The sequence below is a fragment of the Toxorhynchites rutilus genome, chromosome 3 (genome assembly GCF_029784135.1).
Source record: "Toxorhynchites rutilus septentrionalis strain SRP chromosome 3, ASM2978413v1, whole genome shotgun sequence".
NCBI classification, from domain to species: Eukaryota; Metazoa; Arthropoda; class Insecta; order Diptera; family Culicidae; genus Toxorhynchites; species Toxorhynchites rutilus.
In genome coordinates this window covers 195,826,405-195,842,680 of record NC_073746.1, presented here as the reverse complement: position 1 = coordinate 195,842,680, position 16,276 = coordinate 195,826,405, and the positions used below count along the sequence as shown (strand labels likewise).

At 39.0% G+C, this 16,276-nt stretch overlaps 1 protein-coding gene across 5 annotated transcripts in view; it reads left to right on the top strand.

Annotated features, from left to right (window-relative positions):
- The window catches only part of LOC129779525 (calcineurin-binding protein cabin-1-like), a 165,393-nt gene that overhangs the window by 137,079 nt on the left and 12,038 nt on the right, over positions 1–16,276 (top strand). For all 5 annotated transcript variants that reach the window (XM_055787062.1, XM_055787061.1, XM_055787058.1 and 2 more), the window contains 4 exons: positions 11,083–11,776; positions 11,894–12,031; positions 12,094–12,342; positions 12,401–12,564. In XM_055787062.1, coding sequence (XP_055643037.1) covers positions 11,083–11,776; positions 11,894–12,031; positions 12,094–12,342; positions 12,401–12,564 — 1,245 coding nt within the window. The remainder of the gene's footprint in view (positions 1–11,082; positions 11,777–11,893; positions 12,032–12,093; positions 12,343–12,400; positions 12,565–16,276) is intronic.

Below are 16,276 nucleotides of genomic sequence, written 5' to 3'. Positions count from 1 at the left end.
TTTCATACATCGTTTCATAGTATTATGTGCTATAAGCTAAATCTACATTTGAATCACATTCTTTGTACAGTTCAAACATGCCAAACAGATAGTGTCTTATAACTTAGTTTTTCCTAATAGCTGAATATAAGAAACCATTGAAACGCTTCTCATATAATTACTTTTTTCTGTACACTGCACTGCGATGAACAAGCAGTTATGTTTTTTAATGTTATAATTATCTAAATTTCTGCATTTAATAATGAAGATAGTTCAGATAATGAAACAATCAGATCAGTATTAAAATCAAAATAATATTCGTTCCTAGCATTATAACTCGTCAAATGCGACATCGAATTATTCTACATACTCAGCATTTGCTCAAACCGTTGGTGTAAGTCACTCCACCATCTTTATGCGAGTGATAGTGCCTGCTGTTCTTATCACATCCCAGAGTATTCAGGAAAAAAGTACTATCATAGACTTGCAAGAAATCCAGAGCACCTTTTCCAGACATTTCACTATATTTCTTCCAAACCTTTATGATTTTATCCGATAACGACTGACACTACCGACGGAGACGTTTTGATTATTATCGGAAATGTAAATACTAACGCTACAGACAGAGCAACCTGGTGATAACGTCTAGCTATGCGAACAAATGTTCATTGAAACGATTGATTGTCCGCATAAATAGACGCAAGAGTTTTCCAAATGGGAAAAAATATGCTTTAACCCTTTGCGGTCGTATTAAATTTGGGCATGGGTGTCGTACTTTTTTTTTGACGTAGGACTACGTCTAACCGAAGATATAGGGGGTGAAATGGAAATCTAGGCACTGAACAAGTAGGAAAAAATGCAAGATTTGGAACGCTTATAACTCGAGGATTTCTCAATAGATCGCAAAGGTTTTTGCATCAATTGATAGGAAATATATCTACGCATCTATCATAACGAATAACATTTCATTTTTCTTGAGATAAATAATTAAATATTTGTTAAATATCAAGCATTGCCCAAATGCACTATGTGCCCATTTTTGATTGGTCCATTTTGTGCTCCTCAAATCGTACCGACCAAAACGGGCAACCAGAGCAGCAGCGAAATAGAATGAAGCACGATTGGAAAGGAAAAAGAAATAAAATAAACGAAACATTGGTCGCAGTCTCACACATGCGTAATCTCGAGCCAGCCAGTCAGCTTAAAAATCCCCGCTCCGCTGCCGTAACGATCATTCTTTGTGTGGACACCGACTGGACAACATCGTTGCTGGACGAGCTGGACGGCGAGGGATCGAGTGCCTTTCTCAAGGCAAGAGGGTGGAGGTGGTAGCGCTGGAGTAAAAGTAGAGTAGAGTTTTCAAAGGGCCTTCCTCAAGGCTAGAGACGAATGAACTGCAAAAGTTTAAAGTCTCTATAATACAAGACCTTCCTTACCTTCCTTCTGTAACGATCATTCTCATTCAAACCGTACACCACATCAGTACGCATCACAACACATCAACAAACCAACCCAAGCAGCCATGTCTGGACATGGCAATAGAGGAAAAGTGAAGGGAAAGGCAAAATCTCGCTCGAACCGTGTTGGTTCGCAATTCCCCGTAGGTGTATTCGCCAATTGCTCCGCAAAGGTAGCTAGGCCGAGCGCGTTAGTACCAGTGCACCAGTCCACCTAGCCGGCGTTATATAGTTTCGGCCGCCGAAGTGATTGAGTTGGCTGGCAAAGCTGCTCGCGACGATAAGAAAAGCCGCATTCAGAACAGACCACATTCGATTCGGTGGACATCAAGACAACAACAGGCAGTTGCAGCGAGTGGCGAGTGGCAAACGCAATCGCAAAACGGCAGCAGGTAGCAGAAGAAAAGAGTTTGTTCTTTATACAAACGGCTTTGGTGGCAAATCCTGAACAAGGCGACATCGAGGGCGTTTGAAATGGTTTTTTTCAAAACCACGAGTACAAAGTTTTCTAAATTGGAACCATTCCATAAAACACGGCGCTGTTCAGGGTCATTAAATCTTTCAAAAAAGAGTTTACGAAATACAGTTCAATGCATTCTTAAATATTATCCAAAATAATAATAAAACACAAATTGATTTTTTCATAATTTGTTTACCAGGATATGATGAGTATGAGAATTTGGCAGTTGTGCTGAGCTTATTGATGGTTGGGGACTTTCTCGATTATTCAATTTTCACCAATTCTTAAATTGCTTACAGATTGAAAGTACAGTAATTTACATTTAGTTCGACATTTAGCTAATTGGACGGACCTGTAATTTTTGTAAACATAGAGTTCGGGGTCCAAGTTATGACCCAACATGTCCGAAGCTGGATGGGAAGAAATTTTCCAACTGTGAATCCTGTGGCGAGTGGCAAACGCAATCGCTAAGCAGGAAGGTTTAGCTGAACAAGATGGGTATATCGAGTGACAACAAAACAATAAACTCTTTAGATTAAAGATGATTTTGTGGTCCTGAAAACCAACCCAAGCCCAAGCCAACCCAAGCAGCCATGTCTGGACATGGCAAAGGAGGAAAAGTGAAGGGAAAGGCAAAATCTCGCTCGAACCGTGTTGGTTCGCAATTCCCCGTAGGTGTATTCGCCAATTGCTCCGCAAAGGTAGCTAGGCCGAGCGCGTTAGTACCAGTGCACCAGTCCACCTAGCCGGCGTTATATAGTTTCGGCCGCCGAAGTGATTGAGTTGGCTTGCAAAGCTGCTCACGACAATAAGAAAACCCGCCAACAGAACAGAGCACATTCGGTTTGGTGGCAACAACTAGTTTCAGCGAGAGGCAAACGCAATAGCAAAACGGCAGCAGGTAGAAGAAGGAAAAAGTTTGTTTATACAGACCGCTTTGGTGGCAAATCCAGCCACCGTAAAACACGGCGCTTTTCAGGGCCATTAAACCTTTCAAAGAAGAGTTATTAAAAGTTTTACACAATACATTTCACAGTGCATTCTAAAGTGACATAATATGACATATAATATAAATCGATTTATTTTGTTTATGCTTGTTCTTGAGCTTATTGGTGGCTGAGGTCTTTTAAATTGATCATTCAGTTTTCACAAAACCATACTTGGTGCCCGGCGTTGAACATTTAATAAGTACAAAGCCTTCAGAAAAAAATCAAGAATCAAGTTTGTAAAAAAAAACGCAAAAACACAACACAAAATGTTCTTTTCAGAACCCTCAACATGTTCATAACGAGTACAGTACAGTAAACTAATCCATTTTTCAGGTAGATAGGTAGGTATTCACGTAGGAGAAGAAAATAAAACAATATATTTGAAATATATATTTAGCAAAAGCTGTCCCCTTTGTGTAGTCCCGTCACTCCGGTTATGTCCCCGACATTACCCACCCGTCTTTTTTTTATCCCATTTATTTATTTAAGGCTCATTAGCATTTTAGATGTAACAGAGCTGAATTTTTAATCGTGTACATGTCACATGGTTATCATATCTATAATTAGCACATTACACAGTTGTCATTCGCCAGTATACATATGGTACATTCACACAGTAGCCATTTAGGCGTAAGAGTATTCTTTCTGTTCTTCCATTATCCAGTTGGACCACCGGACAGCGGAGACAGTTGATTGATCGTTGTTGAGTTATTTATTCGTTTCTCACACCGATCAATACTCCACCACGCAGAAAACTGCTGGTGCTTGGTTTTCTATCGCAGCGATAGATCGTGTAGTTGTTGTGACCAGCTCTGAATTTAGTGTAATACTATTTAGTCAGGTTTCAGTGAACGCAATGACGTCGCTATCACTGTAGAACATGGCAAAAAATAACTCATTTGTTTTGGTGCGGAGGCCACATACGTTCTGATAATACAGCGCTGTTAGCGCTGAGTTTGTATGTAGAGTCAAACGGGGTCGATGGATTAGCGTGTGATGAGGAGGAGTGTGGTGTATTTCGGAATTTCCAAGTGAGTCGTTTGTCAATAGAAGAATTAAACTTTGCCTCAAGGTCAATGGGATGGTGTTTCTCCTGATGTTGTCTGGAACCGAAATATTTGTCTAGGAGGTGCGGTATGTCGGAAATCGAACTGTCCGAAAGTTATACCTCTTTGCCATGATGATGCAGCTAGTGCCGGCTAACTTGAAAACCTCCCATCCCGATGATCGGCTGTTGATGTTGTTTTTGAACTTTACGTGTGATACCATCCATCATTTTCTGCAAAGTACTGCTAGTAAAAGTATTTGATATTTTGTTGCAGCACTTTACCTTTGAAAGCGTGGTTTAGAGTTCCTGTGAATGTGGACTTGAACAGGTGGTGGAATAGTACGATCATTTCACGGTGAACTACATTGCGAACAAACAACTCAAAAAATCATGGTAAATAGAATGATTTTGTTCACGTTCAAATTAAAAGTTCGGCAGTAAACGTGAAGTAAATAAGCGTCCATCTTCAATAAAGTAGTTCGGATAAAATATACAGTTGTTCACGAATCAACCCGAAGCAACGAAGTTGAAATTTTCATTGAAAACTTGATAATTGCTAAACATATCCTTTTACAGTTCACGGTGAAATAATTTTTCAGAATGCCTTGGGACATTCGAACGTGAACATAAACGGGGAAGTATTTTGACGTATATATTCACCACTGTTTTCACGTTCACGTTCACCGAAGTCGGTGAACTATGGTGAGTTCACCAACATCTCGATTCCACGATGGAAATTCAGAATCGTTGTGAAATATTGAATTAATCCACTTATCAATATGAATTGTCCTTAAACATGTTTTTGAACTAGAAAATGTCTTTTCCTATTGTTTCAAGATGTTTTCAAAGATATTCGATATAATCGATCATGGCGGGATGGTAGCGATGATAATCGCTAGGGAACCATGCTATAGAGGCGACTCTTCGGGCGGTGAATATCATACTAACATTCCTTCCCTTCCTCTGGTGACTGTAATGACGTGGCCGGCGTCGTTATTGACTATTTAATGTTCGAATCACCGAAACTTGCACAATGAGAATGATTTGCCACTTCAATTACGGAGAGCAACTATGAAATTGTGCAGTCTTCCCAAGCTCAAGCTCATTTATTTCATTTATTTTTCATTAATCATTTCAATATAATTTAATACTAGTCGAGTTAGAGTAAGTAATGTGAATTCAAACAAGCAAAGAACATCAGTCAATTATTTTCATTCTAGATTAAAAAACTGTCTTCAGAGTGATAATCTGAGAGAGGGTACACTTACTTCGACACAAATCAAATTAAACGATGTAAACGAGACGAATCTTATTTAAACCTGATACGCGAAGCTCACGACACCTTTTGAGACAGTTTCAACGAAGTGGCAAATGAACATGATAACGAAATCGACTGTTATGCGAAAACATTTTGAATGGATCGCAATTACGTTCCTTACGTTTGATAGTCATGAAACTCTAAACAGTACCCCAATTGCCATGGTTTGCTAGAGTTTATCTTTCAGATCCTTACAGTAGGGTTTACAAAGAAAGACTACCCTCTAAAGCTTGTCGTGTGTTCAAGGCAAAGCGTAATTGGTCGGTTCAAAAATATATAATAAAAGTGTTAATGAAATCGAGTAATGAGTTAATGTTAATTTAATTTTGAAAAAAATGGGTGGGTTATATCTATGATATAACCGCAATTTGGACGTGGGAATACCGTTGTCTCAAAAACATTTGTATTGAATTGAATCAATAATCTATTGAAAGAAACAATTTTCGAATTCAATTGAATTCAACATATTTGCTTTGTAAGTAGAAAGTTTGAACAGTTGCCATGTAATATCGATTCATCCATTGTAATAGATTATGTTCTTCGTTACAAGTAAATTTGATGACCGTCCTTTTACGTTTGATATGATGCCCAGAACTACGAAAGTATGTGAACGGAAGAATTGTAAAACGATGATTGTATTTTACATTTCCCTCTGAAATTATTGCATCTCTCATGTTAACATAGTTCTCGAACCACGAAAGTTCATTCATTCTGAAATTAAGATTTTCTCAGGCTTCTCAGTTTAGAAGTACGTTTTAGGGAAACATATTCCGGCAGCTTGCATATATTCGCAATGCGGATTCCACCAAGCATTTTTCCATCCTAGGGAAACACATTTCGGTGGGAAGAAAAATACCCCTGATTGCTTGTATTTGCATAGTGGATTCCCCCAGAACATTAATTTTGAAGTCCGTGTCTGCTGGAGCAGAGTGCGGATAACGTTTGTCTAGCCATGCTTTGGCTTGTACTGTATTTTTTCCATCAAAAAGCAATCCTCCTCAATACATTTTTCCATTTTTTTTTCACAATAACAAAAGTTGCTTCACTCTCAACGCTGTAACTCACGAACCAATTGCTGTCAAATTTTGACACGTATCCATAAAGATGGTGCTTTGTGATAATCAAGTAGATTTTTGCAAGAGGCGCCATCTAGACGTCAACCTTATGAACTTTTCAGCCGAACTGTTATAGTATCGAAAGGCTACATCCACGAAGTAAAGACAAAGGAAAAGACAGGATTCGATCCGCGACGCATCTGGTACTTTGCGTTAAGTGTAAATTTAATCTGAACAAACCTGGAGAAGGTCATCTGGGATGTGGGCGCATAGTATGCTTTCCAAGATTACTGACCTGTTTACACAATAGCTTCAGGTAAGGCTTAAATTTCGCGAAAGAGAAGTTGCCTTTTTCGGCGATATTCAAGAAATGTTCCTGCAAGTGGGTATTAGGAAGAGCGATCGAAGCTCGTTATTGTTCGTCTTCCATAATTCGCCAATTTGTTGACGTCTTCCAAATAAACCATTCCATGACATAGGTAAAATTCCAAGCTCACCTTCAGCGAATGTGTGGCATACACAGTTTCAGAAGCTTCTAAAGCTCTTGAACTCATATTTCGCACAACCAAATACTTCACCGACATATAGTGTCTTAAAGTGCTGTACTGTTCTCTTGTGTTCGCTCGATTTTGGAGTATTCTTTGGTTGTTTGAGCTCCATAGTATCAGAACAGCATACAGATAGTGGGGAGGTTCTATGTATGAAGATCGATGAATGCTTCTGGTGTTGGATCGACTAGGCGAACAACGTGATACAGCTAAAGCAATGTTCGTATACGATCTCATCCAAGCCAACCTCGATTGCTCTTAATTACTAAGCGTTGTCACTTCAACGTCAGAATCTGCGAAATCACGATTTTCTCCGCCTTTCAATTGCGCACACTAATTTTGTATATCATGTATCTGTTGCTAGCATGGCTCGAATATTTAACCGTCAATTACTGCAGCGCATACACTTTCATATATTCAGAAAAACCATCAAATGTCGTTTCAGACAACCCAACCTCAATTAAAATTAGATTAAGACAATAAATAAGAAGCTTGTAACATTAGGCTTAAATGTCATCTTGTTGATAAATTAATAAATAAATAAATATAATTATAAAAAGCGAGTCTGGGCATCTTTGAAGCAACATGTTCTTCGGCACAGACACAATACGTGAAAAACCGGAACACAATGGAGAATTTCCTGAAGCATTCCCTGAAGCGGCGGCAGCAGCAATCAAAAGTAAACATTATGTCGACGACTATTTCGAAAGCGTCGACACAGAAGAGTAAGACGTCCAATTGGAGGTATCAGATTTTTACTAGAAAGCAGGCTTTCGCATACGTAATTGGGTGTAAACAGATCTTTAATTCTGGAAGCCATCGGAGAAAAGAGCCTAGCCACAGTAATTAATGTTCTTCCAATAAGATTTTTTTGCTTCACGATCAATCTTTTGGAAATGTAAACATTGAGGATTTTTCCTCGGTCAAGATCAAACGCACATACTTCTGGAATGATTTTTACGTATGCATTGAAAAATAGACAAATTGGGGTGACGATGAAAAAAAACTACACGGTAATGGACCAAATTTTCTTTGAATACTACATGTTGAAGTATGCCATGAATTTTTCGTTTTTCAAATATTGTAACTGCAAGTAGGCTATGAGGATAGATTCGCTTGGAAATCCAGAGAAGTCGGATGCCATTATTTTTCCGTGAAGAAACTTCCAGAAGAAAATCAAAGCTTTTTGAACCTTGAAAAACGACTTGAGCGAGATCCAATCACCAAAGCTGCCTACTGCTGCTTCATGGAGGAATACGAACGCCTAAACCACATGAAGAAGGATCGTGGATCGTGAAACCAAGCCACACTGTTTTCTCCCACCCACCCGGTATTCAAGGAATCAGCGCCACTACGAAGGTTCGAGTTGTGTTCGATGCATCTACAAGACGTCTCCTGGATTATCGTGAACCTGCAACTAGTTGGACCTGTCATTCAAGAAAATCTACTGCTGATACACATCCGATTCCGCATCCATCCATTTGCATTCGTCGTCGACGTCGAAAATATGTATCGACAGATCCTATTGCATCAGCCGTTTCGTCGATATCAGCTCATCCTTTGGCGCCCAGTCTGAATCAGCCAATTGCAACGCACGAACTGACTGAACACTGTAACGTACGTTTTCGCGTCATCATCATTCTTAGCTACACGCACCCACCAGATAATCGCGCAGCACGCAAGTGATATCTATCATAGTCAACCGATTAGCTCGAATGTTTTCCATCTGGACGGCGAAGACTCCAACCAAAACAGTTGACGAATCTGTTCATCAACTTCAGCATGTTTCGGAATGGAATGGGCCACCTTTTTGTAGAGATTGGACCGCATCCGTGGTAGCCCAGGAAAATTTCTACGTGGATGATTTCCTGTCTGGTGCCGACACCTTTGAATCCGCTATCCAAATACGCCAAGAAATGACTGCCATGCTTTCAGCAACAGGTTTCCCGTTGAAGAAATGGGCTTCAAACTCACTAGAAATTCTTGTTGCTATCCCCGAAGAAGACCTAGCCTTTGCACCGATCTCCAGGACGATCAATCCGTTTCCACACTCGGACTCATCTGGGAACCGAGAATCGACATGATGAATTTCAAGGTTCAACATTCACTGTCAGCATCTGTTCTAACTAAGCGGAAGATTATGTCGTACGTGCGCAGATGTTTGACCCACATGGCCTGGTGGGACCAATCATAGTCATCGCTAAAATCTTCATGCAGCGTCTATGGGCATTGAAAACCGAAGCTGGAGATTCCTATGAGTGGGATCGTCCTCTTCCTCTACGTTTGCGATCAAAGTGGAAGGAGTTCCACGAAACGTTAGGTACAATCACATGTCTTCGAATACCACGTCGTGTATCCGTAGCAAACGCAACCTTTTTTTTTATCCCATCCGTTTATTAGGCTCATTTAGCAATTCAGCTGTCACAGAGCCGAATTTATTCGTATACATTTTTATGTTAAGATAACTATTGTTGTATATTATTTAGGCTTAAGATTCCTATCCATCGATAAACATTTGTTTTTTTTATGTATAACACAGTAGCTGTTTAGGCCTAAGAATATTCCAATTCTATCGATACACAACACATGCCGAGTATTCCATTTCTATCGATACACAACACATGCCGCCTTTTTCGGCGTTAGAATATTCCTATTGTTCGAATGTTCACAGTTGGACTGTTCACAACGGGACTGCTGATATGAGGCTTCCATTGCTGTGTTAGAATTAGCACCAATTACCGATGCAGCAGATCGTAATGTGAGCGGTAAGGGACTGGGAAACGCAACCTTATTCCAACTCAATTTCCGATGCCTCATACAATTGTTATGTTCGCTCAGAATCCGCTGGGGTTCTGTCCAAAGTCCAAAATCCAAAGTTGCGCCGTTGGTTAAACAACAAAGCATCGCACGTCAGGAGGTGGCCCATTCCATTCCGAAATCTGCTGAAGTCTTCTGTTGAACAGATTCGTCAACTGTTTTGGTTGGAGTCTTCGCCGTCCAAATGGAAAACTTTTGTAGCTAATCAGGTGGCTATGATTCAAAAAGCTACAGAATCCTGCCACTGGAACCATGTTTCCGGAACATCCAATTCAGCTGATCCTCTCTCTCTCTTGTGGCGTCAATCCAATCGACCTCAAGCAACATCCCATTTTGTGGAACGGTCCGAACTGGTTATCCCTGCCACCATCCGAGTGGCCTGTTAACGAAATGCCATCCCTTTATCCACATTGGTTGTCGGAGACCAAAACCAACTGAATAATTTGTCGGAAAAGTTGGACTTGAGTGTGGCTATCATGGCAAAACCAACTGAATAATTTGTCGGAAAAGTTGGACTTGAGTGTGGCTATCATGGTTACAGCCACACTCAAGTCCAACTTTTCCGACAAATTATTCAGCCGATACTTCTGCTTCAGCAAACTTCGTCGATCTATTGCATACTGGATGCGAAAGCGTGAAATGCGTGCCCTGAAAGCCGCCTTCAAGAAGACCATCGTCGAACCATTCAAGTCATTAACAACTGACGACCTCCGTGAAGCAAACATCGCCTTTTGTCGGCTAGCCCAGCGCGAATCTTTTCCAGAAGAAATGTCCAATATTATCTCCGGAGACCGCATTCCTACATCGTCACCATTGAAGTGGTTGTAACCGAAAGTCAGCAAGGAAGGTGTCGTCCTAGTTGGTGTTAGACTCGGCAACGCCCCCGAGTTACTCCGACCAGACCATTCGCCGTACGCGGGATTGATTACTGCTCATTGAATTATATTTTGATGTTTTTTTTTATCGCCAATTCGATATTTTTTAATGCACCTTGATCTCGTTGATTCCCATCATACACGACATAATACGTGACATTCAGGTCAGATCGATGAGATCCTGAATCTGTGAAACACGCGGCCACATGGGCCGAATCTATCCTGGGAAAAACCGAGTTGTACATCGAGCAAATGTGGGAACTTCGATCGGCATATTGAAGAGAAGAGCAGTTTGGATTCGTGTCTGTGCAGCAACTTATTCTTTATCAGTACAGCAGGCCCGAAGCCAATTTCAAATAGCTAAAATGTGAATGAAATGTATTACTTGATGACACTTGAATACATAAAACACGAAGCCCAGACCTTTACTCAACTATTTTTCTATTGTGTTTTATGTTTTCGTTTTCGAAACTTCAACGCTTTATTTTATACGATCAATGAAATAAATAAAATATTTATGTATTTTTTATTTACAGTAACTCTATCGAGATACAGCGGAATGACTATTTGAATATAGCATTTGAAAGCTTCAATAAAGTGAACATCGAGCCCACTAACGGAATTTTAAAAGAAGACCATTTTGGACGTGGAGATGCTGGAATCCATGAGGATGAAAAATGGCTGTATCATTATATGCTGGGGAAAATAGCAGAGAAAAAAAAGGAACAGCCAGTTATTTATTTGACACATTATTTGAAGTCAGCCAAATTTTTATATGATTGTAATGCCACATATCCTATAAAAGTAAACCATAGTAATCCTTCACATCTTTCAATAGAAGCATTAGAATTGTTTTACCGAACAAACGCTGCTATCATAAAGTATCTTGAACAGCATCCATCGGTTTGCAATCAAATAGCAGGATTATTGAAGAAAATATTGAAAGAGCTAGCAACGTGTCCATTTGCTTTTAATCGAGCAAAAATCAATGATGCCGCATTCAAACGTAAATTAACAGAACAAAATAATGATATAGTCGTCGATAAACAAACCAAAAATAACACTGGTCATCTCGAGAAAGAAAAAGAAGAAAAAGGCAAAGCGGACAGAAATTCACATACTAAGAATGAAAAGGAATCAATTGCTTTTGATAATTTCGATAATATGATGGAAATCAATGTTGAGTGTCACAGAAATGACGAAAAATGCTTAACTAGAAGGATATCACAGGTAATTGTAATCCAAAGAATTTCCATGTTTTATTATACATAAAAACAAACATAATATTTTTACAATAAGCGGACCTGGTGATTTTTTGTTCTTTATATAAATAATCGTTGCTTTTAGGAAGACACTCCATTGAGTAACACGACTACTGCGACCATTAGTATTGGAACAAGCTCTGTTTCATCCGATTCTGACTCTCCAAATTCTGCTCTGGATTTTAGCTCTGATTCTGAAACTGAGAGCACGACTGATGATGAAGTAAAGTGTTTGTATGCAACTTAGATCGTTTTATTTTTACAGTATATAATTGTGTTTTCCAGGGTCCACTATCATCTGATGATCGTGACTTGATGTTCAAAGACTGCATAAAAAACTTAGAAGAATGTATAACTAGGTTTCCCGAGCACTATAAATCCGTTTATCGTCTAGCGTATCATTATTTAAATACTTCTGGTTCGCACAAGTCCATTGAGCGCTGCCGTGAACTACTCTTGGGTGTTTATAAAACGACGTTGGGTAACCAGATAAATGGATTGTTTACAGAACGAAAAAATAATAACTTCTTCAATGTAATAGTACACCTCTACATTGATGTTTCGCAATTTAGTAACATCTGTCTCATTTCAGGGGATCTGGAGGATTCCATCTCCAGACATAGATAGACCTGGTAGTTTTGCATCACATCTTTCAAAATGTGTGATTGTCCTTATTGATGTATTAAAATTATCCTATGAGCATGAAACTCTTCTGGAGCTATCACTACAACTCTATCGATCACCTGACGTTGATAAGTAAGTATCTATAGAGCAATTCCACGCAGATTATGATGCGACTCTCCCTGTTTTTTTTTATTTTCATTATCATATGGGCAATTTCAAATAGAACAGTTTTTTTTTATAAGGAGGACGTCAAAATCATTGACCTTTTTTCCAGGAAATCGCTCGATCGACTAAACTGTTGATAAATCATGGAAACATTCTTAACCCTTTCGTTACGAGCGTCGTCTATAGACGACATCCGCGCGACGTCCTGTGTGTACGAGTGTCGTTTATAGACGACATCCGCTCGACGAGCTGTGTGTTCGAGCGTCGTCGACATGTCGTTAGACGACATGAAATTCATACTGCTCTTCGATCACACCAGCGCGATGTGCATACTTTTCGGCGCAGTACTTCGTACAGGGATAGCACTTCGGCGGAGCAAACTGCCGTTATGAAAGGGTTAAAAAAGCATTTCAAATACAACCCTGATTATCCGCGGAATAGTCAGGCAAGGTCACCGCGAATAACGAAAATCGCGGGTAACGCAATACAGGTCTCACTCGATTAAATACAGGTCGGATTCGATTATATGTGTCGAATATATAAAATTTTGGACTCGATTATATACAGTTTGAAAAGAATTTTTTTTCTTTCATATATTAAATATGACTTATCTCACAAAACAAAAATTGCCTTTCAACGTTAAGGTAAAATTTATGTGACTTTTATATGTACATTGGGGTCAAAATTTTGATTTTGGAAGATTTTGCTTGAATTTTCACCAGGAATTGTATATAGCGATTTACAGAGAAATTAAGATAGATAGAAGTTGGGTGTCAAAGAACAAATACTGTGCTAAATTTTCTCATCTTTCTAATGGAATCAACAGAATTGTCTTCTGCAGCGTACTTTTTTATGTATCGCCAGTTTGAGGAAACAGAGTCCGAAACAAACAAAAAATTCAATAACTCTGTAATTGTTGAAATTCGAACTTATGCGTAAAAGGATTTTTTCATCAAATATGATCCTGTATCACCTCCTGAAAGACTTAGGATTTTTATATATGAGAAAAGTATTTTATGACTTTAGGGGATGAATCAAAAATTGAATTTTTCTTTTATATTCAAAAAACAAAAAATATATGCATAAAAAACGATTTAAAATATATTTTTTTGACTCGATTGTAATGTGTAATGATATTGTGTAATTCGGAGTTCTGCCAAAACGAACCAAGCGCCAAAAACATAATTTGAAGTTTGGGCTCCCACTTTGTCGGATCAAAGCTATCATTTCATCGCTCACGTGCTACAAACAGGATGTCAAACATAATACTTCTTTTCATGCTGTAAGCATACATCGTTGCCAATTTCTGATTCAGAACCTTTAGAAATATGAAAAAAACAGGAAGTGGGTTATATCTATGGTATAACCGCAAGGGTGACGTAGGACTATCGTTGATTTAGAGATCATTTGTTTGAAGTTGAATCTAAATCCATCCTGAATGAATGAATAAATAAATATTTGGGTGACTTCAAAAACGAGAGTGTTACGTTGGAGACTCAAGGTTTTATGCATCCAATATTGGATACAAAAAACCTTGTTCTGAAGAATAATCTTCAGAAGCTTTCCTGCTAACTGCACTTGATTGACAAATCACAAAACCAAATGTATGTGGTCGCAGTATTATATGGATAGAAAACATTAAAATAAACTCGCTTGAATGTAATTTTCAATTCCAAGGGGAACTGGCAGATTATTTTTCAGCAACGATCATTTCTTTCCAGGTTTCCTCTCGATAACCAGCAAACGAAAAGAGTTGCGCGCGTGTATGTGTGTGTGTGGCGGCTGCTTCTATGTCTTCCCGAGGAACCGTATTTCGATGCTGATACTCTCTTGGTCACGAGAGTATCAGCATCGGCTTTTCTGCGCTCCCTCACAGTTAAAACAAACTGATTGCATTTCAGGTCAGGTCAGGCCAGGTAATGAATCCCTCGATCCCTCGCCGTTCAGCTCGTTCAGTAACGATGTTGTCTTGTCGATGTCCTCAGGTGTCGTGCACAAATTACGTAACGCTAAAAATCCGAATTTTGAACCACCTCTCCCCCCCCCTTTCGTAACGCAATTTCCTATCTCTAATAAACAGAAAGTAACGCAACATCTACCCCCTCCCCCCTTATCGCGTTACGTAATTTGTGCACGACGCCTCACGAAAAATGAATCGGTTTCACCACCAGAATATCATTTCAGTATGCTTTTCGTGCGTGATTGAATCGAGAGAAGGTGTGGTTTACGATGGCAATTTGGAAGACAAACTAGAGGAGAATGAACTCTCTGAGTATGAAAATTTCGGCGACTGAGCAATAATCGATTGAAAATTATATAATTTTCGCGATACGAAACATTTTCCGTTTTTCATGTTATGCATCCAATATTGGATACGAAAATATCCTACTGATGGGAAAGAATAATCTTCAGAAGCTTTCCAGCTAATTACACTTGATTGAAAAATTACGAAATCAAATGTAGTTGGTCGCTGTTTTCGCCATATAATTAGAAAACATTAAAATAAACTCTTTCGCATGGATGTATTCTTCAATTCCCAGGGAACTGGCAGATTATTTTTCAGCAACAATTAGATCTTTCCGGAATTTTCTCGATGCTGTATGGCATCCAAACGAAAATTCTCGTTTCAGTTTGGCCTGCAAAAAACTTTTCTAAACTCTAATCGGATCATCGGATCAGCAATTTGGTCGACTTCCGATAGCGATGAATTTCACGCAAAGTTCCCGGTCAATAGCGATGTGGCTTCTTCACCTATCCTGCGGCTGGTGCGCTTATCCGAGCTGCTTTCGTGTGCCTTACCACTGAAAGACTAACTAGCTATCTGCTTGGTCCCAAACAAACGAGTCGTCACGGTGCGAGAGTAGAGTAAGAAATGAACGAAAGCAAAGGAAGCGTCATTTTATAAACCATAAAAGTATAGAATCTAAACCCCACCCTTATTATATTCGTTGCTTACCCTGAGAGAGAAACGAATAACATCGAAGTAAGTATACAGTAATGTATTTGAATCCGGACACTTTGCGTTACATTTATTTACAGTATGGTATTACCGCAGCCACAACATTTTCTGCATGTTGAATTAATGCGATTGATAAGTAACTATCAAGAAACTATCAGTAACTATATTAGCAACTATTAATCGCATAAATTCAACATGAAAAAAATGTTATGGCTGTGGTATGATATTGAATGTAATGCAAAGTGTCCGGATTCAAAAGCATTACTGTAAAAAAGAGTTAACTCGACTGAAATTTTTTCGGTTCGGCCTGCAAAAACGAAATTAAGAGCCCCCGCCGACTGCAGACTGACTTGTCGACCGATAGTTCGGTCGGCTTCTTAATCAGTACGGAGAAAAAAAGTCTGTAGTGTTAAGCTATTGAAACAATTTTTCGACTCAATAAATAGCAATCATATAACTCTTGGACATTTTATCTTTTGTATGAAATGATTATCATACTGTTCCGTTGATCCGAAGCAGAATGAATCACGCTTAAAGAAGGAATGGATTTTTTCTTGGAATTTAGTCAGCAGAAATAATGCCCTTTCCCAACAATTAAAAACGACAAACGGTAAACAGTTTCATCAAAGTGATTTCTTCGATATGGGGATATATTCACTACATCATGTCATATATTTCATATTTTTCATTATGAAATGCATATCCATGGCACCTATCGGT